The 27,486-nt window shown below is 37.6% G+C and overlaps 1 protein-coding gene across 1 annotated transcript; it reads right to left on the bottom strand.

Moving 5' to 3' along the window:
- Positions 1-2: 2 nt before the first annotated feature.
- LOC127423224 (uncharacterized) lies at positions 3-27,284 on the bottom strand. The gene is given in 17 exon segments (XM_051667363.1): positions 3-32; positions 144-499; positions 7,312-7,716; positions 7,872-8,258; positions 9,287-9,376; positions 9,459-9,851; positions 10,171-10,584; positions 11,662-11,742; positions 11,830-12,213; positions 14,830-14,919; positions 15,013-15,417; positions 15,569-15,958; positions 16,702-16,773; positions 16,866-17,258; positions 17,588-18,001; positions 27,073-27,099; positions 27,239-27,284. Coding segments are annotated over 17 exon segments (4,377 nt in total).
- Between the last annotated feature and the right edge of the window lie 202 nt (positions 27,285-27,486).

Here is a 27,486-nt window from a genome sequence, read left to right on the forward strand (position 1 = left end):
TCTCACAGTAGTCTGGGTAATGTTGCTAGCATCTGAAAGAAAAAAAAAAGATGAATATTAATCACCAAATATACAATTATCCCTTACATATACAAAGAGCACATGTAAATGTACATACCTGCACAGTATGCCAAATGACAGACAGTTGGTGTCACAAACTCATAGACATAATAATTTCCAGGGCAGGCTTTGACTTTAATGGGACTGGAATGGAAATAGCAGCAGTCATTGTTCCAGTGACCGCACACATTTCGGGTGACCTCTCCATCCTCAACTCTTGGGTGTTGACCGTTTAGCCACAGTGGGGCATGAGTGCCACAGCTATACTGACCAACACATGTGTCTGGCATCTGAACGCTCTGACCCTCAATGAAGAGACGGTACCAGCCGCTCCAGCTGACCCAAGTGTCACACATGTACTGATTATATTGATTGTTGGTGGATCTCCAAGGATCATCCAGCACAGTGTAGTTGGAGCAGGGGTCAACAGGAATAGCCTCTGTTATTGAAACATTACAAAAATGTATGTTACTGAATTACATATGTTATTATATATTCTTTTTACAAACACATTTTATGATCTACTAAATAGTTATTTTCAATCTCTTTACTTAAGCTCCCTGTTAAACTGTTTCAAATCAAGTTAAAAACCTGGCTCAGATGGTGGAGCCAGTTCTCCTCTAGCTCCACAACATGAACACATTACCAATATTAGTTATGTCATGATCCACTGGTCCCTGTCTGTTTTCTGTTTGTGTGTGTTTGTTGTGTGTATGTGCACGTGGTTGAATCTGTGTTTGTTTCCTGTGGCCTGTACCATGAAGCCAGTTTCGGTGGCTAGCCAGGTAAGTTTTAGTTTAGTTTGCCTCAACCCCAGGTTTTAGGTACCATGAAAGTTGGTCGGCTTTCAGCGGTGTTGATCGCCATAGCAATTTACGTTACACAGCTAATCTTCTCTGTAGCAGGTTTCATTCTGGATTACAGATTGCTAACAGATGCTGAATCAATCAGCTGTGAGTAAAAGGACATCTCTGATGCAGTCAAATCACTTCCCCGTGTCTCTTAGGGTGTACTCACACTAGGCGATCTGTACCATGCCTGAGCATATTTGACCCCAATGTCCAGTTTGTCTGACTAGTGTAATCCCTCCGTACCATGCCTTGGCCCGCTTGAAGAGGTGGGCTTGGACACGGTTCAGTTGGCTCAGGCACGGTACGCATCTAGTGTGACTGAGCACAGAACTCGAAACATGACGTCAATGAAGCGACTGGGTAAAGGGATCACTTTGGTCTACGGCAGAGGTGCAGTGTTTACTGGAAATTTGGGGAGACGAGAGTATACAGGAACAACTGGATACAACTCAGAAGAACAGTGGATACCAAAGAACCACTGAGCAATGAAGTGACAAGCTGAAAAAACTGAGCATTCAGTATCTGAAGGTAAGGAATGCACTTCGTAAATCTGGCAACTCATCGGACGAAAAGGATAAATTCCAGTGGTACGATGCTGTCGACAATTTGGCATGTGAGAGGGCCGTGTATCACCGCACCCCTAACAACTCTAAATAAGCCACAAAGTAACGTTATAATGATGGATTGTGCACATTGTGATTTGCGAGAGCGCTTTTCTTCCTGTTTTCTTCGCATCGTAATGACATAAGCGTTCTCAGGACCGGAACGTTAAGTGAAATGTGAGTGCAGGCCAGTGGGGGAGTGGGGAGGGGGGACAATCGTACTTGGGCACGGTACAAGGCAACCGGGCCTAGTGTGAGTACGCCCTTAGGGTGCACTCACACTAGGTGATCTGTACTCTGCCCGAGCATTTTTGACCCCCAAAGTCTAATTCGTTTGACTAGTGTGCCCAGGCACGGTACGCTGAACCGTGCCCAGGCGCGCTTGAAGAGGTGGGATCAGGCACAGTTCAGTTGGCTCAGGCACGGTACGCATCTAGTGTGATCGCTAACCGTGGTCGAGTATGGAACTTGAAACATGACGTCAATGATGCGGCTGTTTCTTTTAACAAACAAAGTGGCAAAAGGATCGCTTTGGTCTAAGGCAGAGGTGCAGTGTTTACTGGAAATTTGGGCAGACGAAAGTATACAGGAACAACTGGATACAACACACAAGAACTCCGAGATATTTGGTAAAATTTGGGACTATCTTCTTGCTCATGGATACCAAAGAACCATTTAGCAATGATGTGACAAGCTGAAAAAACTGCGGGTTCAGTATCTGAAGGTACAGGATGCACTTCATAAATTTGGCAGCTCATCGGACGAAAAGGATAAATTTCAGTGGTGTGATGCTGACGACAATTAGGCATGTGAGAGGGCTGTGTGTCACTGCACCCCAAACGACTCCAAATAAGGCACAAAGTAACATTACAATGATGGACTCCGTTTTGCTCTGCGAGAGCGCTTTTCTTCTTGTTTTTTTTCAAAACAATAAGTTGCATCGTAATTAAGTATGTGTGCTCAGGCCGGAACGTTAAGTGCAATGTGTGCGGGCCAGCGGGGGAGTGGGGGGGTTCAATCGTGCTTGGGCACGGTACAAGGCAACTGGGCCTAGAAAGCACACTTTACAAATAAAATCGTTGAAATCCACAAAATAGACTCTTCATGCTAAATTATTTATTTGAGAATCTAAATGTAGATTTTCAACAGATTAACCCATTAATCCTCTTTACCCATAGCAAAAAAAAATATCTTATTTTATATATTTGGCTATCTATAAAACAGCCAGTAAGATGGATTACTATGATACCTGCTATTCTGATTACCCTAAATATATTTTGTTCAGTTTTATTTCTTAAGGACAATGGCATTTTACCCAAAATAAGGTTTTCTGGATGTATTTCTATTGTGCAGTTAAATATTAAATTAACCTGTCTAATCACTTCATTCCAATAAGTTGTCAATTTAGAGCACTCATATAGAATTTGACTGTAATGAATACTTATGCACATGTGATTTTTTTTTTTTTTTTCGTTTTTTTTTTTTTATAAATTTGCAAAGATTTCAGACAAACTTCTTTCACATTGTCATTATGGGGTATTGTTTGTAGAATTCTGAGGAAAATAATGAATTTAATCCATTTTGGAATAAGGCTGTAACATAACAAAATGTGGAAAAAGTGAAGCGCTGTGAATACTTTCCGGATGCACTGTATATATATACACACACTACCGGTCAAAAGTTTTGAAACACTTGACTGAAATGTTTCTCATGATCTTAAAAATCTTTTGATCTGAAGGCGTATGCTTAAATGTTTGAAATTAGTTTTGTAGACAAAAATATAATTGTGTGTCATGTGTATTCTGTTGTTTCATGTCTTTTATTTTGAAATTCTAGTTCCTGTTTCATGTCATGTTTTCCTGTTTCCCTTGTCATGTGATTCCTGTTTTCCCTCCATGTTCATGTGTCATGTTTTCATTGGGTTATTGTTTAATTATCTTATTATCAGTTCTGTTTGTTCATTGGTTTATGTTCCCCCATGTCCATGTATTTAAGCCTCATGTTTTCCATTGTGTAGTTGTCTAGTATTGAATGTGATGTATGTGAATGTTGTCAAGTCAAGTCAAGTCAAGTCAAGTCAAGTCAAGTCAAGTCAAGTCAAGTCAAGTCAAGTCAAGTCAAGTCCATGTTTTTGTTAGATCACGTTTATAGTCAAGGTTTTGGGATTCCACATCTGTAAATAAACTGCACTTGGGTTCTTCATCTTCACGTCTTCATCTTCATCATCATTGTCAGCAGCCAGCATACGTTACAGAATACTAGACCCACCATGAACCCAGCAGTTTTACTTCTGCGCCTACGTCAGGGGAATCGTCCCCTGGAGGACTATGTTGAGGACTTCTGTGGTCTAGCCTGCCAAGTAGACTTTAATGAGGTTGCCCTCAAAGACTGTTTTCGATTTGGACTAAATGAGTCCATTTCTTTTTTGATGCCTGGTGGTCGCAGTTCCCTCAGCCTGGCTCAATATATCGACCTCGCCCGACGGTTCATTGGTTCCCCGTTCACTGTAGGGGAGGCGGAGGCCGAGCCAGAGTTCCACGTCATGGCCGCCGCCGAGCCAGAGTTCCACGTCATGGCCGCCGCCGAGCCAGAGTTCCACGTCACAGCAACACCTCAGCCTGCTCCATGCCACGTCACAGCAACGCCTCAGCCTGCTCCATGCCACGTCACAGCAACGCCTCAGCCTGCTCCATGCCACGTCACAGCAACGCCTCAGCCTGCTCCATGCCACGACACAGCAACGCCTCAGCCTGCTCCATGCCACGTCACAGCAACGCCTCAGCCTGCTCCATGCCACGTCACAGCAACGCCTCAGCCTGCGCCATGCCACGTCACAGCAACGCCTCAGCCTGCGCCATGCCACGTCACAGCAACGCCTCAGCCTGCTCCATGCCACGTCACCGCAACGTCTCAGCCTGCTCCATGCCATGTCACAGCCACACCTGAGCAGTGGGACCTGGAGATGGTTCCCACCCTTATACCCACCCTTAGTTCTCCTGAGCAGGCAAGGGGAACTTTCGGCCCTCCGATCCCGCCTGGACCCTCTGAGCCCTGGACTTCGCCTTGGCCTGTCGGTCCCTCGACATTGCCTCAGCTTGGCATTCCCTCGGCTCCACTACGGTCCTTCAGCCTGTCGGCTGTGCCGGGGTCCCTTGTCCCTCCGGCTCCTCCTTGGTCTGTCAGTCACCTGGCTCCGCTTTGGCTCTCCGATCCTCTGGCTGCGCCTCGTCCCTCCGATCTGTCAGCTTCACCGGGGACCTCCTTCCCTACGGCTCCACCTTGGTCCTCAGTCCCACCGGCTCCACCTCAGTCTTCCGATCCCTCAGCTCCGCCTTGCTCCTTCGAGCCTCCAGCACCGCCTTGGTCCTCCCTGCCATCGGCTCCACCCTGGCCCTTCGAGTCTTCAGCTACTCTCCGGGCACCACGTTCCATGGCTCCGCCCCTCGAGCCTCTCACGGCTCCACCTTCCATGGCTCCGCCCCTCGAGCTTCTCATGGCTTCACCCCCCACGGACTATTCCCTGGTCCCATCATGCCCCTCGCCCTTTCTCGCCACGCCACGCCCCACGCCTCAAGACACCCCCCCACCCCCCACCGCTCCCTACAGAACTTTGAATTTATGTCATGTGTTACGTGTTTTGTTTATGTGTTGGGGTGTCAGGAGCCACCCCTTAGTGGGGGGGATATGTCATGTGTATTCTGTTGTTTCATGTCTTTTATTTTGAAATTCTAGTTCCTGTTTCATGTCATGTTTTCCTGTTTCCCTTGTCATGTGATTCCTGTTTTCCCTCCATGTTCATGTGTCATGTTTTCATTGGGTTATTGTTTAATTATCTTATTATCAGTTCTGTTTGTTCATTGGTTTATGTTCCCCCATGTCCATGTATTTAAGCCTCAAGTTTTCCATTGTGTAGTTGTCTAGTATTGAATGTGATGAATGTGAATGTTGTCAAGTCTAGTTTGTCAAGTTCATGTTTTTGTTAGATCACGTTTATAGTCAAGGTTTTGGGATTCCACATCTGTAAATAAACTGCACTTGGGTTCTTCATCTTCACGTCTTCATCTTCATCATCATTGTCAGCAGCCAGCATACGTTACATTGTGCCACCATATTAATTTATTTAATTACAAAACTAAAATTTTATAACAAAAATAAATAAAAAATGTTTTTGAAATTGATGACTTGGAGCAAATAAAACAGAAAAGCAGCCAATAAGGCCCAACATAGATGGGAACTCCTTCAATATATATATATTTTTCACATTAAGAATTAGTTTGCAGCAGTCCTCTTGAGCTCTCGTAGCAGCAGCTGTTTCTTCTTGTTGTGTAAATGTCTTTAATTGATTCATAATCTTACAGTTATCCCTTGTACTGTGTAAATCATGTGTTTTAAGTCTTTCTGATTTCATGCTGAACTCTTGAGCAGTGTAAATGCATTTTAATTGTTTTATATTTTTTTAAAACAATGTCTTGTGCACAGTTTAAATGAATTTACATTCTTATTTTCATAATCATCAGCTTTCAGCAGAGAGGTAAATCCTGCTGAGTCTCTCACGAGATGTGAATCGCGTTCACTCACACGATTGGTTGTGCGCTGTAAACGTCACTCATTCATGTGCATGAGCGCAATCTAATCTTAAATCAGGATTGAGGCCTGAGTTGACAGAGAAAGTTGATGAGCAGCATCATGATACCAATTAAGCCTGATTGGATTTGTTTGAATTTGACAACCTGAAACCAATCCTGAGTTCGTTCAGTGACCTTCATGGTACAGGCCTCTGGTTGCCATGTTTAGTCAGTTGGTCTGTATCGGTTCTTTGATTGGTTGTATGTTTTGTTACTGGTTTTCCTCCCTCATGAGTGTTTTTTGTTTCCAGTTTGTATTTTGATTTAATAAAGATTTACTTTCTTTACTTTCCTTGCATTTAGGTCCCATTTTCTGCAAAATTTGAGACACGTTAACTATGTGTAATACAAATCAATGGAGTAGATTAAGTTATGTAATTGTTTGGTAAAGACCATTTTTATTACAAAGTTATTAACTGAGCTGTTACTGTAGGTTATTGATTAAGTGTCTTTAAAGTCCAGCCCAAATTAACTGTAGGGGTGCAGGTAGATGCAGTGTCCTTTGCTGTTTGGCTGGTAATGGCTTTAGTTGAGCAGTCAGTTATCATCTATGTATTCCATTTTAAGAGAACAAAAATGCAAGCATTGTATTTTTACAGTGCGTTCTGGGATTTTTAATTTTTTTTAGGGAGCAAACATTTTAGTGCACTGGAACAATTTTGTGAATGGGACAGACCTACAAATGTCTTACTCCCTGTTCAGTGACCTGACTATTGAACTAGGGAGCAGAATGAGACACACATAATGAAAACAAAATTGTTGCACTTGTCTCTGTTTATTCTACAGCTGTTCTCCTTTGCATTTATATTGCAGTCTCCGTTTCTAAGATGTATTCTAATGTGATTTTATTTTATTTTTTTACACATTTTGGGTGAAACTAATTTAACAATGAATTTACTACACACTCATGTAATAGTGGGATAAACAGAAAAATAAAGAGATCACAAAATGCCTGTGAGTGCTCATAAATGAAGTAATACAGTACTTTACCAGTGGTTGTGATGGGCACAGGAGTGGATCCTACTGGAAGGATTGTCTCTGTTGTTGTAGAATATGATGAGTTGTTGAGACTTGTGACATCTGTATTAGTAATATTTTTATATTAATGTCAGTTATTTTCAAACTAATCCCAACGAGATAAATGAATAAAGTGCATATGAGTAAATGATCTACCTGCACAGTAAGCTGAGCAGTATATTGGCCGGACAAACTCATAAACATAGTAATTTCCAGGACAGGCTTTGACTTGTATGGGATGAGATCTGTAACCACAGCAATTATTCCCATCGGAACCACAGACATGCCGGCTGACCACTCCATCTTCCAGCTGAGGGTGAGTGCCATTGAGCCACAGCGGGTAATAAGTGCCACACATGCCATAATTTACACATGAATCTGGCATCTGGATACTCTGACCATTGTAGAAGAGCCTGTACCAACCATTCCAGTTGACATTATAATCGCACATTATATTGTAGTAGTAGTAGTTATTATAGTAAGGATTGTCAGTGGCTCTCCAAGACTCATCCAGACTGGTATAGTTGTAGCAGGGGTCAACAGCTGGCATGGTGTATGAAACTATAGGAACAGTGCATAATATATATTGCTTATATATTTATTGTGTACAAGATAATAATACATAAATATTTAGCAGGTCTGCAAAGGTGGTTGTCATAGAAAAATCAATTAAATTCATTATAAACATGTAAAAATATAAAGCAGAATGACTGTACCTGCACAATATACAGGAGCTGGGATTGATAGTTTTGGTCTGGTAAATTTGTAAACATAATAATTTCCAGGACAAGCTTTGACTTGGATGGGTTTGGATCTGTAGTTATTACACTGGTCATTAACTGAGCCGTAGATTTCCCGAGTAACAACTCCATCTTCTATATGAGGATGAGAGCCACCAAGCCACAGAGCACTATAACCTCCACATGACATATAAGTCACACACCACTCAGGCATCTGAGCACTTGATCCATTAATGAAGAGTCGATACCAGCCATCCCATTCTACACGAGTGTCGTCATATCCAGATAAATATCCATACATATACCAGTAATTGTGTGTGTCTCTCCAGTAGTTATCAAGAGTGTTGTAGTTATAGCATGGGTCTACTGTGATGAGACCAAAACAACAAGTTATATTTCAACGAGAGATGCAATTTCATGGCAGGTCTATTGTGTACAGTAAGACTAAAATGATTCCTTTAAAAAACATGTTCAATAAACTAAAATAAAATAAAATAATGGAAGGACAATGAAAAGCTAAATTAAACATAACTAAAAACAGTACTTGAAAAACAAATAAGATAAAAATAAACTATTAAATAAATGAATAAATTGCTGCTTTCGTAGTTATTCATAAATTTGAATTTTATGGTGGGCTCGGCTGATCTGTGTGTTACCTGATGATGGCAATATAACACATGATGCAGTTTATTTCAATGATTGTGTTGCACATAGCAAAAGAGCATTGCTTGGATAGTGTCTAGATGAGAATCCTCAATCTGGAGTGTCACGAGAGTCTCATACAAAATTCACATACTGTGTTTATTGTGTTTACTGCAATTCCCACAGACAGTTACTCAAGTAGCAGCAAATGTGACTCTTGCGAGACTTTCCCATCGAAGATTTCCTTCTACACACAATTCATTGCATTCATTGCGGTGTAGAGAGCTTTTGAGTAAAATGGAAGCTATTTAGTTTTGATGCATTGCATTGCACACTTGCATGTGTGGTGGCTCAGTGGTTAAGGTTTTGGGTTACTAATCAGAAGGTTGGGGGTTCAATCCCCAGCACCACCAAGATGCCACTGTTGGGCCCTTGACTCTATCTGCTCCAGGGGTGCTGTATCATGGCTGACCCTGCACTCTGAAAAAGATTTTCACTGTATATGTGCCAAATGTGTGATAAATAAATCAAATTATTATTTGTATTGCACTGGCATAGCAATTGCACTTCGAATTAGCGCTCTCACAAAAATGTTATAATACGTAGCGCACGTTCATTTCGCTTTGCGTACGCCTAGCACACTCATAGCAATGGAGCCCTTCAAGTTCACCAATTCATTATTTAATGTATGTACATGTAAGAATGTATATATGTACAGTTTGTATGTATTGTTTATAGATTTAAATAACCATATTATGATAACCTACCCAAGGTGATGCTGGATCCAGTAATCATAGCTGGACTTGTAGAGGAAGCTGTCTGTGAAATAGTGCTGACATCTAAAAAAGGGATTTTAAATAATAATAATAAAAAAAAGCTGGTAAATTTTATTTGGGAACAATTGGGGGAAAGGCATTGTACCTGTACAGTATCCCGCACACCAGTATTGTGGTTTCACAAGTTCATAGACATAGTAATTGCCTGGACAGGCTTTCACTCTGATGGGTTGTGTCTTGTAATTACAGCATTCACTCCAATAAGTCGCCCCACAGACCTCTCTGGTCACAACTCCATCCTCTATCTGAGGGTGAGGGCCATTGAGCCACAGACTCATGTATGTGTTACAGCTGTATGATGAACTAACACAGCTCTCTGGCATCTGGATGTTCATTTCATTGTAGAAAAGCCGGTACCAGCCATTCCAGGAGAAAGATTCATCACAAATGTACAAGCCACTTTCATTATTGGCCCTCCAGGGACGGTCCAGAGACTCATAGTTGTAACATGGATCATTACTGATGCTTTTGAAGGCAACTGTTGTGGACAAGAGAGTCATTGGTACAAGTACTGTTAAAACACATTATTTACATGCAAGGCAATTTAGAGTATCATAAGCCTATTCAAAACACAGAATGATGATAGAGTTTCATGATTGTAAGCAATTCTGTTGTAACTGCTTATAATATGCTTAGTTGCATTGTGCAAATATTTTTTTCAAAAAAATAAAAAGTCTATATATAAATACTGTATATCAAATATGCAGTCTTGATGTTGACCTTTTTGAAAATCATGTTACTATGTCATAAAAAAAAATCTCAGAGAAATAAAAGGAGCACAAGAGTTTGAACTGCACCTGCACAGTATGTAGGCATGTTGATTGACACATCTGGCTTGACGAGTTTATAGACATAATAATCTCCTGGACAGGCTTTGACTTGGATGGAGTTGGATCTGTAGTTGCCACACTGGCTGGAATAATACCACCATATGTAAGTCCCCACGACTTCACGGGTCACCACTCCATCCTCAAGTCGTGGATGAGAACCATTTAGATACAGTCCAGTATAACCACCACATCCCACACCACTCACACACCACTCCGACATTTGAGCACTTTCTCCGTTCAAATACAGCCGATACCAGCCACTCCATTCAACATGGGTGTCATCATATCCATAGTATTGGTACTGATTTTGGCTTATGTCTCTCCAGTAGTCATCAAGAATATTATAATCATAGCATGGGTCAGAGCTGGGAGTTGTAGACACTGAGAGAATAATGTCAAAAAAGACAACAGACGGTAAATAATCATCAGTCTTATTCTTTGGCAAAACCAAAAGCACATCACAAGCATTCAACTAACAACTGTATGAAAGAGATTTGATCTGTATGGATTAATTGATTAGATTGGCTAATCGAGTATATCTATTGAAAACACTATATACTATATTTTACATAATGTTTTTTATTATAAAACTTCAATAGAATTTATTCTGTATGTAAGAGTAAAACCAACTGTAAAATCTCTACCTCTAGGCAGTATTCATAGCACACACCCTTTAAACCAATTTACAAACTGAAAATGTAAATAAGATGTATTCTGCATTACACATGAGCAAAGGTGTTTAGTAACAAAGTAGAAATCCGATTTTTGGAATATTTCTACTTTAAAAGATTATAAATGTTTCTGTTGTCTTTTATTTACTGCACTACATTTTCAAAAGAAAATGAAAACTTTGATTCTAGACCCATTTGTTACAATTGTGTCTAAATCTTTATTACAAGAGAAATGTCACAGATGCGTAATGAGAAGTCTAAAGAGACAAGACTACCCATTTTAGCTTTAAATGTGTTTTTTTAAATAAAATGTATTTGATATTTTTTTTATATTAACATTAAAAATGTTGTCAAATGTTGATGAGGTTATGTGTGCTAACATCTGTTAATATGACAGTGTTAACTGTTTAAAGGGGAAACCGGTGAGTGTTGTAACACATTTAGTCTCAACAGTTGTGATTGGAAGTATGGCAAAAATATGTTTTTTTAACTCAAATTGTTTATGTACTGGCTCGATAATGGTATTTTTTGTTCTAACAGAATATTAAACGAGAGATCATCCATAGTGTAGTTTTAACAGCAATATTTTAAGTTATCCTGATAAATGAACACAAGGTGTGTACTTATGATCTGAATCACATGCAGTTAGACAAAGTTCTGAAACTGAACATTTCACACACAGTTTTGATCTTTACAAACAGTGACAAATACAAAGATCTGATCTGCTCATGCAAAACAATACTCCTCCAGACTGTAACACAATTGAGTACACAGCACATTACATTACCAGTCGTTATCTCCATGGTTGTAGTTTCTGGGGTTGTGGTTGTCTCTGGTCTCACAGTAGTCTGGGTAATGTTGCTAGCATCTGAAAGAAAAAAAAAAAGATGAATATTATTCACCAAATATACAATTATCCCTTACATATACAAAGAGCACATGTAAACGTACATACCTGCACAGTATGCCAAACTACAAGTAGTTGGTGTCACAAACTCATAGACATAATAATTTCCAGGGCAGGCTTTGACTTTAATGGGATTGGATTGGAAAAAACAGCAGTCATTGTTCCAGTGACCGCACACATTTCGGGAGACCTCTCCATCCTCAACTCTTGGGTGTTGACCGTTTAGCCACAGTGGGGCATGAGTTCCACAGCTCCACATAACAACACATGTGTCTGGCATCTGAACGCTCTGACCCTCAATGAAGAGACGGTACCAGCCGCTCCAGCTGACCCAAGTGTCACACATTATCTGAGAGGAATATTGATTGTTGGTGGATCTCCAAGGATCATCCAGCAAAGTGTAATTGGAGCAGGGGTCAACTGGGATAGTCTCTGTTAGGAAAAAATTGATAAATGAATTAATACATATTTTATTATCATTATATTATTTTTTTTAAATAAATTTCTATGAAGTGGTTATTTCCAAACTCTTTACTTAAGCTTCCTGTTACACTTGCGTTTCAATTTATTGAAAGTTTAAGACATTTTGTGAGTCTGAGTATCTCTTTCATTTACAGAAGGAACAAATGTGAAATAAACAGCCAATATTGAGTCTTCTTTTACATTTGACTTTAATAAGGATACTTTCAACACACACTTTGGCTCTTATTCACAATAATTGATTTTGGGAGTTGGGTCTGCAAGAGAACCAATTTTTAAGATTTGACAGCGAGTATCTTGACTGCTTATTAAAAGGCGTAATTGAATCAGTATATTGTTAACACGAATTCGGGCACTGGCAAGGGTGTTGATTCACTAATCATTGGGACACTCACGACTCAATCGCCTGTGACACGATTATGAGGTTTCAATCAGCAACATCACTGAAGACATTAGCATGCATTTTATTTGTAGATATTAAAATGAAAGTTTCATCATGAAAGATAACTTTCATTGATGAACTAATCTAAATACAAAGTATTATTAATATTTTTTTAACAACTCTGATATTTTAAATGGTGTCATGCACATTATGGATTAAAGAGAATTACAAACAAAATCTGTTTTGAAAAGAAAATAAGGCTTTGACTTTTAAAAATATGTAAATTTACACTTGTGCTCAACCTGTAACGACTTGAGAGACTTAAGAAGACATGAGGACATTTCCGGTAAGGGAACACAGTAAACACCGGTGCACCCTGATTTTTGTAGTGCATTCTGGGAATGTTTTTTATTTGAATTTGTTTATCATTTCTAACGTTTAGAAGTCAGAACTCCCTCCCCATTCCAAAAGGATTTCTGTTTTTTGGGGGTGCTGTGTCTTGTATTTCATCATATTTGTGTTTTGAAGCAGACTGTTGTCTTGTCATGGTTTCAACACGTGTGCTCATTGTTTGTAAATTTGTTTGGTTTTCATCATTTTTCAAGATTATTAATTGGATTTAGCCTGTTTTATTTTTTCTGTAGATTTAGATATTTTGTATTTTGTGGTGTATAGTTTTCTCTATAAATAAGACTGCACTTTCACAAGTTCAGCTTTTTTGTGACTGCCCATCTATTACAGTTTTCATATTTCTCTTCTGAAATGTTAGTTTCAGTTGTTTTAATGTATGCATTCTTATGTTTATGTTTTGTTCCAATTATCATATTTATTATTCACTTTATTCTATAACTGTTTTCTTTTTCATTTGTATTGCATACTCTGTTTGTAAAATGACATTTTAATGTGATTAAAATTAGTTTTGCAATGAATTAACCACAACCTTGTGTCACAGCGGGATAAACAAAAAGAGTTCAAGCTCTATTTTCACGTGTGTGCAAAGTGCAGCGACACGCGCTATGACCGTGCGTAAGGTCTTCTCCAATTTTCGTGAGAGCACAAATGCACAAATGCAAATGGGCATGGATGGGAGTGTTTGCGCAAACTGTGGGCGTATTGTATGTAAATGAAGTGCAATTTGCTATTTTTCTAAGAATTTGTTCGTTGCGCTAAGACGTTTCAATACCAACTCTTAACTCTGCGCAAAGTCTAAATTCAGTTCCTGCATTTGCAGTTTGGAGATTCCACCAGCAGGTGTTAATAAAGTTCATGTCCAAATTCTGAAAGTAGGCAAAAGAACATTAAATAATGTCCTTAACCAAAGCTGTTTGTTGAACCAAAAAAAATAAAAAAAAACTGAGATTTGTTACATTTTCTAGAGGTCATGGTTTATTTATTCAATTATTATTATAATTTGTATTGTTATGTTTAAGTCACTGCAAAAGGGGCAGGTAGAAGAAGGAGAGAGTAAAATGTTTAAATTTGGTATGTTTTTTTTTTAACCACTTCAACCATTTTCGTTTCGTTTGAAGTGTAATTTGAATTTAGAAATATTTTTAGTTACATTTTTTCGTGTTTCAATAAATTAATTACATTTTTCAAAATCAATGTCGACCGGAAGTGAAGTGCGTTCTGATACAATCACTGTTCATACTAGCAATGATTTGTGTGTCAGTAGATGAAAATTATTAATAATACTTACATTCTCTATAATTTAACGGAGCCTACATCCATATCCTGAACCACATTTTTTATGCTTATAAAAGGAATGTGTCCCATTTAACAAGGACACACAAAATAATGTAAATCCATATTTCTATTCTTCCAATTCATTGCATACAGTCCATTTACACTACCAACTTCTTATGAATGTACTGTCTTTGTTTATATCGCTGGTGCTTGACAGGGAATGGACAGTATAATAGGACAGAGACGGTGCCGGAGAAGTTGCTTCATTGACCCGATTAGCGCCTTGCATGGGCGATTTTGCCAAACCCACTTGCGCCCACACTTAGCGCACGCTTGCACGAAAATACTAAAACTTCATGGCCATGCCCACTGACTTTGTGATTATAAGTTAAGGCATTGCGCTGCGTATAGCGCTTGCGCAATTAAAGTAGGGCCCTTCATGTCTAATGAAAATATGTTTTAAAAAATCCGCTCATAAATGAAGTAATACAATACTTTACCAGTGGTTGTGATGGGCACAGGAGTGGATCCTACTGGAAGGATTGTCTCTGTTGTTGTAGAATATGATGAGTTTTTGAGACTTGTGACATCTGTATCAGGAATATTTGTATATTAATATCAGTTATTATCAAGAAAATCACAATGAGGTAAATGAATAAAGTGCATATGAGTAAATGATCTACCTGCACAGTAAGCTGAGCAGTATATTGGCCGGACAAACTCATAAACATAGTAATTTCCAGGACAGGCTTTGACTTGTATGGGATGAGATCTGTAACCACAGCAATTATTCCCATCGGAACCACAGACTTGCCGGCTGACCACTCCATCTTCCAGCTGAGGGTGAGTGCCATTGAGCCACAGTGGGTAATAAGTGCCACACATGCCATAATTTACACATGAATCTGGCATCTGGATACTCTGACCATTGTAGAAGAGCCTGTACCAACCATTCCAGTTGACATTATAATCGCACATTATATTGTAGTAGTAGTAGTTATTATAGTAAGTATTGTCAGTGGCTCTCCAAGACTCATCCAGACTGGCATAGTTGTAGCAGGGGTCAACAGCTGGCATGGTGTATGAAACTGTAGGAACAGTGCATAATATATATTGCAGATTGAATGTGTATAAGATAATAATACACACATCTTTAGCAAGTCTGCAAAGGTGGTTGTCATTTGAAAGTCAATTCAATTCATGATAAACATGTAAAAATATAAAGCAGAATGACTGTACCTGCACAATATACAGGAGCTGGGATTGATAGTTTTGGTCTGGTAAATTTGTAGACGTAATAATTTCCAGGACAAGCTTTGACTTGGATGGGTTTGGATCTGTAGTTATTACACTGGTCATTAACTGAGCCGTAGATTTCCCGAGTAACAACTCCATCTTCTATATGAGGATGAGAGCCACCAAGCCACAGAGCACTATAACCTCCACATGACATATAAGTCACACACCACTCAGGCATCTGAGCACTTGATCCATTAATGAAGAGTCGATACCAGCCATCCCATTCTACACGAGTGTCGTCATATCCAGATAAATATCCATACATATACCAGTAATTGTGTGTGTCTCTCCAGTAGTTATCAAGAGTGTTGTAGTTATAGCATGGGTCTACTGTGATGAGATTAAAACAACAAGTTATATTTCAACGAGAGATGCAATTTCATGGCAGGTCTATTGTGTACAGTAAGACTAAAATGATTCCTTTAAAAAACATTTTCATAAACTAAAATAAAATAATAAAAGGACGATGAAAATCTAAAAAAAAAAAAAAAAATCAGATAAAAAATAAACAAATAATTAAATGAATACATTGTTGCATTCGTGGTTATTGGTCTGTTTTTTTTTTTTTGGTGGTGGACTCGACCGATCTGTGTGTCAGCTGCTGATGGTGATATAACACATGATGCAGGTTAATTCTGAGGTTTTGCTGCAACAGAGCATTGCTTGGATTGTGTCTAGAAGAAAACATGCAACTTTCTGGAGTCTCAAAAGAGTCTCATACAAAATAGATACACAGACACCCCACCTCTCAATCTTGACCCTAACTCATTCTTGTCACAATCCATCACTTGCTTGCATTGTAGAGATCTTTGTTGATTAAAATAAAATCCAAAACTATAATAACCTTTATTCTGTAAGTTAAAACCATGCACTATATGACTGATTAATAGTGTGGCTACAAGTATAGACACCATGTCATTTTCTGTCAATCATGACAGTAAGAACTTGCAAAACTTTAACTGAAAAAGATGCAGTAGTATTTTAAGTTCCCCAATTAATTATTTCATGTATATATGAATTTATGTATGTACAGTGTGTATTTATTTCTTATAGATTTGCTGAAAGTAACCTACCCAAGGTGATGCTGGATCCAGTAATCATAGCTGGACTTGTAGAGGAAACCGTCTGTGATATAGTGCTGACATCTAAAAAAGGGGGAATTTTTCAGATGTGACTAAAATAACTGGAAAAAGCTGGAAAACTTTACTTGTGAAAAAGTGGGAGAAAGACACTCTACCTGTGCAGTATCCCGCATACCAGTATTGTGGTTTCACAAGTTCATATACATAATAATTGCCTGGACAGGCTTTCACTCTGATGGGTTGTGACTTGTAATAACAGCATTCACTCCAATAAGTCGCCCCACAGACCTCTCTGGTCACAACTCCATCCTCTATCTGAGGGTGAGGGCCATTGAGCCACAGACTCATGTAAGAATTACAGCCCAAATATGAACTAACACAGCTCTCTGGCATCTGGATGTTCATTTCATTGTAGAAAAGCCGATACCAGCCATTCCAGGAGAAAGATGCATCACCAATATACAAGCCACTTTCATTGTTGGCTCTCCAGGGACGGTCCAGAGACTCATAGTTGTAACATGGATCATTACTGATGCTTTTGAAAGCAACTGTTATGGACAAGAGAGTCATTGGTACAAGTACTTTTAAAACACATTATTTACATGCAAGGCAATTTAGAGTATCATAAGACTATTCAAAAGGCATAATGATGGAGTTTCATGATTTTGAGCAATTCTGTAGTAACTGCTTATAATATGCTTAGTTGCATTGTGCAAATCATTTTGTCAAACAAATAATAATAATAAAATTTTTTATCTTTAAATGGAGCATTTACTTGTAATATTGACCTTTTTTAAATCATGTTGTCATCACAAAAAAAAAAAAAAAAAAAAAAAATCTCAGAGAAATAAAAGGAGCACAAGAGTTTGAACTGCACCTGCACAGTATGTAGGCATGTTGATTGACACATCTGGCTTGACGAGTTTATAGACATAATAATCTCCAGGACAGGCTTTGACTTGGATGGAGTTGGATCTGTAGTTGCCACACTGGCTGGAATAATACCACCATATGTAAGTCCCCATGACTTCACGGGTCACCACTCCATCCTCAAGTCGTGGATGAGAACCATTTAGATACAGTCCAGTATAACCACCACATCCCACACCACTCACACACCACTCCGACATTTGAGCACTTTCTCCGTTCAAATACAGCCGATACCAGCCACTCCATTCAACATGGGTGTCATCATATCCATAGTATTGGTACTGATTTTGGCTTATGTCTCTCCAGTAGTCATCAAGAATATTATAATCATAGCATGGATCAGAGCTGGAAGTTGTAGTTGCTGAGACAATAATGTCAAAAAAGAAAAAAAATATGATACATACTCATTCACTGGCAAAACCAAAAGAACATTTAAAGTTGCAAATGAACAAATGTATAAAAGAGATTTGGAGTTTAGATTGATGAATCAGAACAGATGTGTCGAACACTTTTTAGTTTGCTGACCGGACTGGACTTTAGATTAGTGAACTGTGATTATACACAGTATTGCTAATTACTGATTATTAATTAAATAATAATATTAAAAAAAGAGAAAATCAATCACTGCTCTTCACTTGATAAAACACATATTAATTCAGGAATAATTCAACTAAAATCATCTACTCACTGTCATCACTTCTGAATACATGTATTTAACCACTGGAGTCAGATAGGTTACTTTTATGCTGTTTTATGTGCTTTTTGAGCTTCAGAGTTTTGGACCCTGCTGACTTTGCATTGTATGAACATGCAGAGCTGAGATATTTAAAACAAAACAAAAAATCACAAATCATCTGGGATGGCATGAGGGTGAAAAAAATTATAAAAATAATTTTCATTTTGGGGTGAACTATTCCTTGAACGTGTTTTTTTTTTTTTTTTTTTTTTTTTTTACATGCAATTTTATGTTAAATAGTCTCAAAGGTGTATAGTAGCATACTTAAGTAGACTTTTGGAATACAGATACATTACAAGAGTAGGGTAGACAGAGTAAAGTTGTAACACTTTTTGCTATACTGTATCCGTACAAAAACTGACAAGAATAAACATGCAGGATTTTTCCACATGAGATGATCTTTTCACAATGAAATGGGAGATAAAACATGCTAAACTTTTTCAGATTTTCTTTAATAACCCATTTAATCCCAAATTTTCTCCAGATAAGTGGGCACATACTTCTAAAATAGCCCACTGAAACATACCGGTTTTGTTTTTGTTGTTGATGATGAATAAACATTATAAATTATATTTATATACAAACAATAATTATATATATTTAGTCTTTTGTACATGTTTATTTATTTATTTTTTTATGAGGGGTACTTGAGCCTTAATTATGGTGCTATGAGGGTACTTATGGCCAGGGGCGTAGCACCACATTTTGGACCCTGGGCACAGAACTATTTTAGGGCCCCCTGACCAATTTGGGTTTTGTGTTGGGGATAATATCCAGTATAAACAATCTAGATGGATATTTAACAGTGCTAATTCATAAAATGTTTGTTTTCAGATGCAAATATTATTTGAATCAAGCAATACATTATAAAAAATAATAAAAACATCCTACTAACAATATAACTTATACATGTGTACATTTATGAGTTTTCTGGTTGGAAAAGTCACCGTATCATTTCTGAAATGAGAAGAGTGCCAGGTTGTTCAGTCTATCCTGAAACTTGCTAACTGATATTTACACAGGGTCTAAAATGATCTTAAAATTTGGGTTGGGTATTGTTCCAGATTTTCAGGTTCAATTTGATTTGATTCACAAGCTCTCGATTCGATTCTGATTTTATTCTATATGGATTAATTTAGGTGTATTTTGGTTACAGTGCCCATTTAACTTAAATATTAAATAAATTCTTTCTCAGCTCATGCTGTTAATTTTGTCAGTTTTTTGTCTGTTTTTCATCATATTGGTCGCATTTTAGCTTTTGAAAAATGGTCAAATTAATTATATTCCCACAGTAAATATCTTGAAACTGCATTTGTTATTTTACATATATATTTGTTACATGTTTGTTTACAAACATGTTTACATTGATACTCAGAACACGCTAAATCAGTACTGTCTCTTTAAATAGTCAATAGCATCTGAGCACAATGACAGGTGATTTTGTTCCTCACATATTCTTTTGATGGCTTAATGTGAAAATTTCACTTGTATCTCATGGAGTTCTGGAAACAAATAACATTTAGGCATCATAGATAAACATCTGAAGTGAAATACAGTGCATCCGGAAAGTATTCACAGCGCATCACTTTTTCCACATTTTGTTACAGCCTTATTCCAAAATGGATTAAATTCATTATTTTCCTCAAAATTCTACAAACAATACCCTATAATGACAATGTGAAAGAAGTTAGTTTGAAATCTTTGCAAATTTATAAAAAAAAAAAAACATGTACATAAGTATTCACAGCCTTTGCTCAATACTTTGTTGAAGCACCTTTGGCACCAATTACAGCCTCAAGTCTTTTTGAGTATGATGCTTCAAGCTTGGCACACCTATTTTTGGGCAGTTTCTCCCATTCTTCTTTGCAGGACCTCTCAAGCTCCATCAGGTTGGATGGGGAGCGTTGGTGCACAGCCATTTTCAGATCTCTCCAGAGATGTTCAATCGGGTTCAAGTCTGGGCTCTGGCTGGGCCACTCAAGGACATTCACAGAGTTGTCCCGGAGCCACTCCTTTGTTATCTTGGCTGTGTGCTTAAAGTCATTGTCCTGTTGGAAGATGAACCTTCGCCCCATTCTGAGGTCCAGAGCGCTCTGGAGCAGGTTTTCATCAAGGATGTCTCTGTACATTGCTGCATTCATCTTTCCCTCGATCCTGACTAGTCTCCCAGTTCCTGCCACTGAAAAACATCCCCACAGCATGATGCTGCCACCACCATGCTTCACTGTAGGGATGGTATTGGCCAAGTGATGAGCGGTGCCTGGTTTCCTCCAGACATGACGCTTGCCATTCAGGCCAAAGAGTTCAATCTTTGTTTCATCAGACCAGATTGGTCTGAGAGTCCTTCAGGTGCCTTTTGGCAAACTCCAGGCGGGCTGTCATGTGCCTTTTACTGAGGAGTGGCTTCCATCTGGCCACTCTACCATACAGGCCTGATTGGTGGAGTACTGCAGAGATGGTTGTTCTTCTGGAAAGTTCTCCTCTCTCCACAGAGAAATGCTGGAGCTCTGTCAGAGTGACCATCGGGTTCTTGGTCACCTCCCTGACTAAGACCCTTCTCCCCCGATCGCTCAGTTTGGCCGGGCAGCCAGCTCTAGGAAGAGTCCCGATGGTTCCAAACTTCTTCCATTTACGGATGATGGAGGCCACTGTGCTCATTGGGACCTTCAATGCTGCAGACATTTTTCTGTACCCTTCCCCAGATCTGTGCCTTGATTCAATCCTGTGTCGGAGGTCTACAGACAATTCCTTGGACTTCATGGCTTGGTTTGTGCTCTGACATGCACTGTTAACTGTGGGACCTTATATAGACAGGTGTGTGCCTTTCCAAATCATGTCCAATCAACTGAATTTACCACAGGTGGACTCCAGTCAAGCTGTAGAAACATCTCAAGGATGATCAGTGGAAACAGGATGCACCTGAGCTCAATTTTGAGTGTCATGGCAAAGGCTGTGAATACTTATGTACATGTGATTTATGTTTTTTATTTTATTTTTTTTATAAATTTGCAAAGATTTCAAACAAACTTCTTTCACGTTGTCATTATGAGGTAGTGTTTGTAGAATTTTGAGGAAAATAATGAATTTAATCCATTTTGGAATAAGGCTGTAACATAACAAAATGTGGAAAAAGTGAAGCGCTGTGAATACTTTCCGGATGCACTGTATGTTTATACAGTAGATTTGTGAGTAGCGGCAGATGTTGACAGTTTGATTTGAATTGTGCACGTCACTTTATTTTTTATTTTTATTTTTATTTTCTCCCCTTTTTCTCCCCAATTTGGAATGCCCAATTCCCAATGCGCTCTAAGTCCTCGTGGTGGCGTAGTGACTTGTCTCAATCTGGGTGGCGGAGGACGAATCTCAGTTGCCTCCACATCTGAGACCATCAACCCGCGCATCTTATCACGTGGCTTGTTGGGCGCGTTACTGCGGAGACATAGCGTGTGTGGAGGCTTTACGCTATTCTCCACAGCATCCACACACAACTCACCACGCGCCACGCCGAGAGCGAACCACATTATAGCGACCACGAGGAGGTTACCCCATGTGACTCTACCCTCCCTAGCAACCGGGCCAATTTGGTTGCTTAGGAGACCTGGCTGGAGTCACTCAGCACACCCTGGATTCAAACTCATGACTCCAGGGATGATAGCCCCCCGTGCATGTCACTTTATTAAGCAAGCATCTGATTGTTGTTCACTGTTTAATGAAAAGCATGTAATGATGCAGTTGCTAATAATGTTTCCTTCCACCTGGTGAATATTTCCGTTTAATTTTTTCACCAGAAGCTATTTTTTTCTCCTATTTGGCACGTGCCAAGTGTTAATTTTGGATGTTGTTCGCTAACATGGGAGGAGACAAGGCAGTTTATAAGGGAACTCCCCATATTTACAGGTGGAAAACAGAGTCTTGCGACATTTTATTCAAACCAACAGCATGTTATTACTATATATATATATATATATATATATATACATACAAATGATAATATAATGGAATTTCAATAAAGCCTTTATGTGGGCCCCCCTCCAGTGAGGTCCCCTGTTATGCGGGTCCATCATTACCTGCGGTCCGACGCCCCTGCTGTTGGGAAACACTGAGCTAGAGCAACCATAATTATAGATCCTTTAAATACTATAGCTTATGTACCAAATATGGTAGTTGTATACAGGGGTTAAATTGGCGTTCCGGCACCTTCGATTAAAAAAGAAAAGAAAATATTGGCAGCTTGTTTGTCAATCTATTCCATATCTTGTATGTTCTGGCCCAGTTTTTGTTTGATCCATTTCACACATTTTGTGTTTTTAGCAAGTGAACTTGTAAAAAAAAAAAAAAAAATCAAGGTCATTACATTAAGCATTATGCTTCCCTCTATTTAGCGAGAGTGGCACATTTCTCTAGTTTTCAAACTGGGGTCCAGGAACCACCAGGGGTGCCGTGATGGGGTGCTAGGGGGTCCGCAGAAGATTTCAGAGAAGGCCTGAGGTGATTATTTGAGATAACAGCAACTATTGTGCACTTCAAATTCCAAGGGTTTTACTGTCCAAGTAAGGGAATTTTAAGCGAATAATTGCAATGGCAATACCAAATTGGATATTATTGATGTTTCAATTCAGAAAAAGCTAATGAAAATCCCTAAAATTATCACATTTATTTTGAGCCAAAATAGCCTAAGTAAATAGCCTACTTATTTGTCACTTTCAGTTTTGTTTAAGGTGGTTAAATATTATTATTTTTTATTTTTTATTTTTTTTATTTTTTTTAACTGGTCAATTATTGAAATGATAAAATTGTGAAAGTAAGTACTACAGGCGCTTAGGAGGATATAGTTCTCGCCTTGGGGCGTAGGTCAGAACACAAACAGAGGCAGGAATTAGTTCAAAAGACTTTACTGACAGATCTTAGTTGAACAGCACAGACATACATTATACTGCCATAATGATGAATGAAGATGAGTGAGCTCAGGCACTGAAACTGACTAATTAGTTGAAACTCAGCTTATAATGGTGATTAGGATGCAAGGGTGGACATGGGTGTATGTGTGGATTTTTCAAATGGACACACACTGTTCTTACTAAACACGACTGCATCGGGAACACTCTTCTGTCACAAACTGTTACTGTTTCTGGCATGTGTGTAACTTATGTCTCGTGCACAGTTCTGTAGAGTGCGTCCAGCAGTTGCCACTAGATGGCGCATTTGCTCTGCCTTTGTAACAAAAACACAGTGTTTTTCTTAAGTTGGACGAATAGATTTAATATGGGAAGAAAAATAATATATAAAAGTAGGTTCATTAACTGATATAATCACAATGGAGATTCACTTGTTTATAGAATACTTGAGATGTTATGAAATGCCAAAAGTGATTGAAATTAACAGGAAATGGTTAACCATTTTCTAAAGTAGGCCTATGTATTTGAATAAGCATTATCTTAATTAGTAATTTATATATAGTAAAAAATATATTACTGTATCAAAAATATTTGCCTAAGTTGACAAATTTTGCCCTATAAGTAATGTCCCTATAGGTATTCTACACGATGTCACTATAACCCCCTGGGGGATTTTTACCCCAAATTCCACCTTTAAAATAATAATAATAATAATAATAATAATAATAATAATAATAATAATAATAATAATAATAATAACAAACTTCCGTTATTATTTCTTTTCAAACACATGATTTTGCTCCAACTATAATTAATACAAATAAATATATTTTTCCAAACTTGATACACTTTGTGACCAGAAAAAAGCAAATTTTCCTGGAGGGAACATGCTTTTGGACTATTGGTTGGAACTGCTAAACGAGGGCTGGATTGGTAATCTGGCATGCCGGGCATTTTTCCAGTGGGCCGACGGATTTTGGGGCCGATCAGGGGCATACAAATTAATTATATATATATATATATATATATATATATATATATATATATATATATATATATATATATATATATATATTTCATGTAATATTTTGCCACCTAATTTATTTTTGTAGCCCATTATAACATTATAACGATTGCTTGTTTTAATGGAGCTTTGACACAAACATCATCTTTCAGAGGGACCTGGTGGAATTAAATATTGTTGGTCATGTGATTATTGCTCCATCCATGTAAAAATGTTGAAATCAAGAAATGTCATTTATAGTTACCATAATGTTTCTATTTATTTTATTTTCAAAATAAAATGAGTAGCCATATATATTTACTGTGATACATTTCCCCAGATTTGTTTTGCAACTGCAAATTGTTAAATAATGATTAAAGTTGCAGCTGTAATCTACATTCGGAATGCAAGAAAATAAAAATAAAGAAAGAAAAAATCTCAATCAAAATCAAAATCACAAGAGAAATAATCAAGACATCACCGCATTGTTAAGTTTGAATAAAACAAGCTTAAATAAAATTATTAAAACAGTGTGATATAGGCCCTTTAATCTTTGTCTATTTTTTTTTATTATTAAGAATGTTGAATTGTTTATATGACTGAAGTCTCCCTCCATCCTACTAAACTGTTAACTGTAATATACAGTACAGCAGATCTACGGAAAAATCTGTTTTTTGGAACATTCAATCTTTACAAACTACAAAACTTTTACCAAAAGTAAGTTTAATAGAGCTATTATTAACAACAAAATATGATATAATTAGTTAAAATCATGCCTGTAGGAAACAAACGCTGAGAAACCCCATTTGGTACTTCAATATCTTTTAAATGTTACTTTTTTTTTTACAGGCAACTGTGTCATGATTCAATATAAGATACACGGTATATAAATACATTAAACCCAGTACCCACAGGATAGAGCACACGATTTTAAAAAGTCTGATGTCAAGTTAATTACATTTCATGCTAATCAAAGTGGGTTATTTCTTTAAACGAGATTATTTTTATTTGTATCTTAACCTGCTAAACCCAAAATCAGATGACATGATATCATTTACATTTGACATGTACATTTATTAATTTCGTCCTATGAGGCAATAATAAGAGTGCTAGGATAGGTCTACCTGTTGCAAATTGCTTTGAGAAGTACACGTATGAGAAAGGTGAGAGATAGTGGAAAAATAATGGATTGGATTTTTTTAAGAGGAAGAAAGAAGACAAATAGATATGTCGGCAAAGCTGATATTGGAACAAGATTAAAACGTGTTTGGGATTTCCTAGAAGTGTAGAGTTCATAAATTACATAAAAAAAATAAATAAATAAATAAATAAAAAATAAAAATGTTTTGGATGCTCATCAAATAAATTGTATATATGCAGCTGTGTGATAAAAAGTCGAAACTGTTTCAGAGCAATTTATATATATATAAGATAAAACTATAGTTAGTAGCCTATATATTTAGAATTACAACACTGAGAAAATGTTACATTAAAACATTAAAGAATGTTTTGCAAAGACAGGAAAAAAAAAATGTGTTCCAAACCAGTTACTCTTGGAGTCCGTATAAACAACATTGCAATGAATCTGTTCTGGGCCTCCTTTCCCAATAATAATTGATCTTAGCGGTAAAAAGCATTTTCTACCAGCAATTTTACGAACGTTTGTTATTGTTTACCTGAGTTTCCCAAAACTGCACTTAACATGAAGGAGCAAGGACGCGCTTTAAGTGCTACTTAAGAGAGTCGCTGTCCAGGTGACAGTGCTGAAATGTGACTGTATAGAGCTGCTCATCATTGTAACTTCATTATATTTGTGCGTAACTTTACAATCATTTGTAATTTACCTCGCTAAAGTTTGTTTTAAAATATGTTCTGAAATATTCGACCTAATTAAATGCATATTTACATTTTGTTTTTACAATAATTTTAAACAGATCATTTTATTTTACACAGTCTGCTTCCATAATCAGGTGTGCATTTGCAATATTTAGTTTTCACAAATTCCTCTCGATATAAAAGCTTCCAGGATCAGTGAAGACAGTGGAGACCCTGTGTGTTATCCTGCTTATTAAAAGCATTCATTGAATATTTGGAAGATGCGCTTTATGGACATTCAGCAATAAAGTGGAGGTCTGCTCTTTACTCTCAAAAGTCACAACGGTGACAGCAATGCTGCTTGTGTGGTGCTCCTCTTCAGAGAGGAAGAGGAGACAGGATAAAAGTGTCTACCAAATGAATGAATGTAAATGTAGGATGATGAGCAAATATATACAGACGATTTGAATGCATGGAAGCAAGTTAATTACTTTTTCTTTCTCTCTCTAATATTAATTTATACAGTTGCCTGCATCAATAATGCCACCACTTTGTTGTTACCTACTATTCCAACAAGTTCACACAAATAACTATATTTATTTACTGATTAATTTATTGATATATTTAGAGTATCTATTATTATTATTATTATTATTATTATTAGACTTTTCTGTAAAAATAAAAATAAATAAAACACATATCCTGATATTAAAGTCTCAGCATAGAGTGTAGCTATTAATATTTAAATTGTATGAAGTGAAATTCTTTGATTGTCCTGCAGCTGTCTGCTTATGATGCTCTTAGCGCTGTACGATTACTCCAGAGCACTTATAAATCTGTTTCTACTTAATTTACAATGCTTTTGGGAAACGAGGTCCTGGACTGGTTAAAAAATAAATAAATAAATAAATAAATAAAATTAATGCATCAAAGGGTGAAGAAGTAAAGTATTATAATTGAATATAAAGTGGAGGAATGATTACCAGATGTTTGTCCATTGATCAATTCACCTGTTAAACAGAATATAAGCATAATCATTTAATATTTGGGTGATGATAATCAGTTCACTTATTTGAATACTGCATCATTGTAATGTCTGTGACAGATATTGGTCACAGGTGTGCATTTAAAGATGTTCAAAACACTTACCATTAAACAGCAGAAGTGACACGCACAGCGAGATTAGAAACCTCATTGTGACAAACGCCACGTCCTGTACACACACACATATATAAACAACTTTTTATTTTATTTTTATTCACATATGATTATACATAATTAACTTGTTATACAAAATAATTAATATCCATAAAGCAGGTGACATAAAGAGTGAGTAGAGCCCAGTTGGATAAAATAAATGGAAGTAACATTACCTGAGATTAAATGCTGCTGCAGAG

The sequence above is a fragment of the Myxocyprinus asiaticus genome, chromosome 32 (genome assembly GCF_019703515.2).
Source record: "Myxocyprinus asiaticus isolate MX2 ecotype Aquarium Trade chromosome 32, UBuf_Myxa_2, whole genome shotgun sequence".
Taxonomy (NCBI): Eukaryota; Metazoa; Chordata; class Actinopteri; order Cypriniformes; family Catostomidae; genus Myxocyprinus; species Myxocyprinus asiaticus.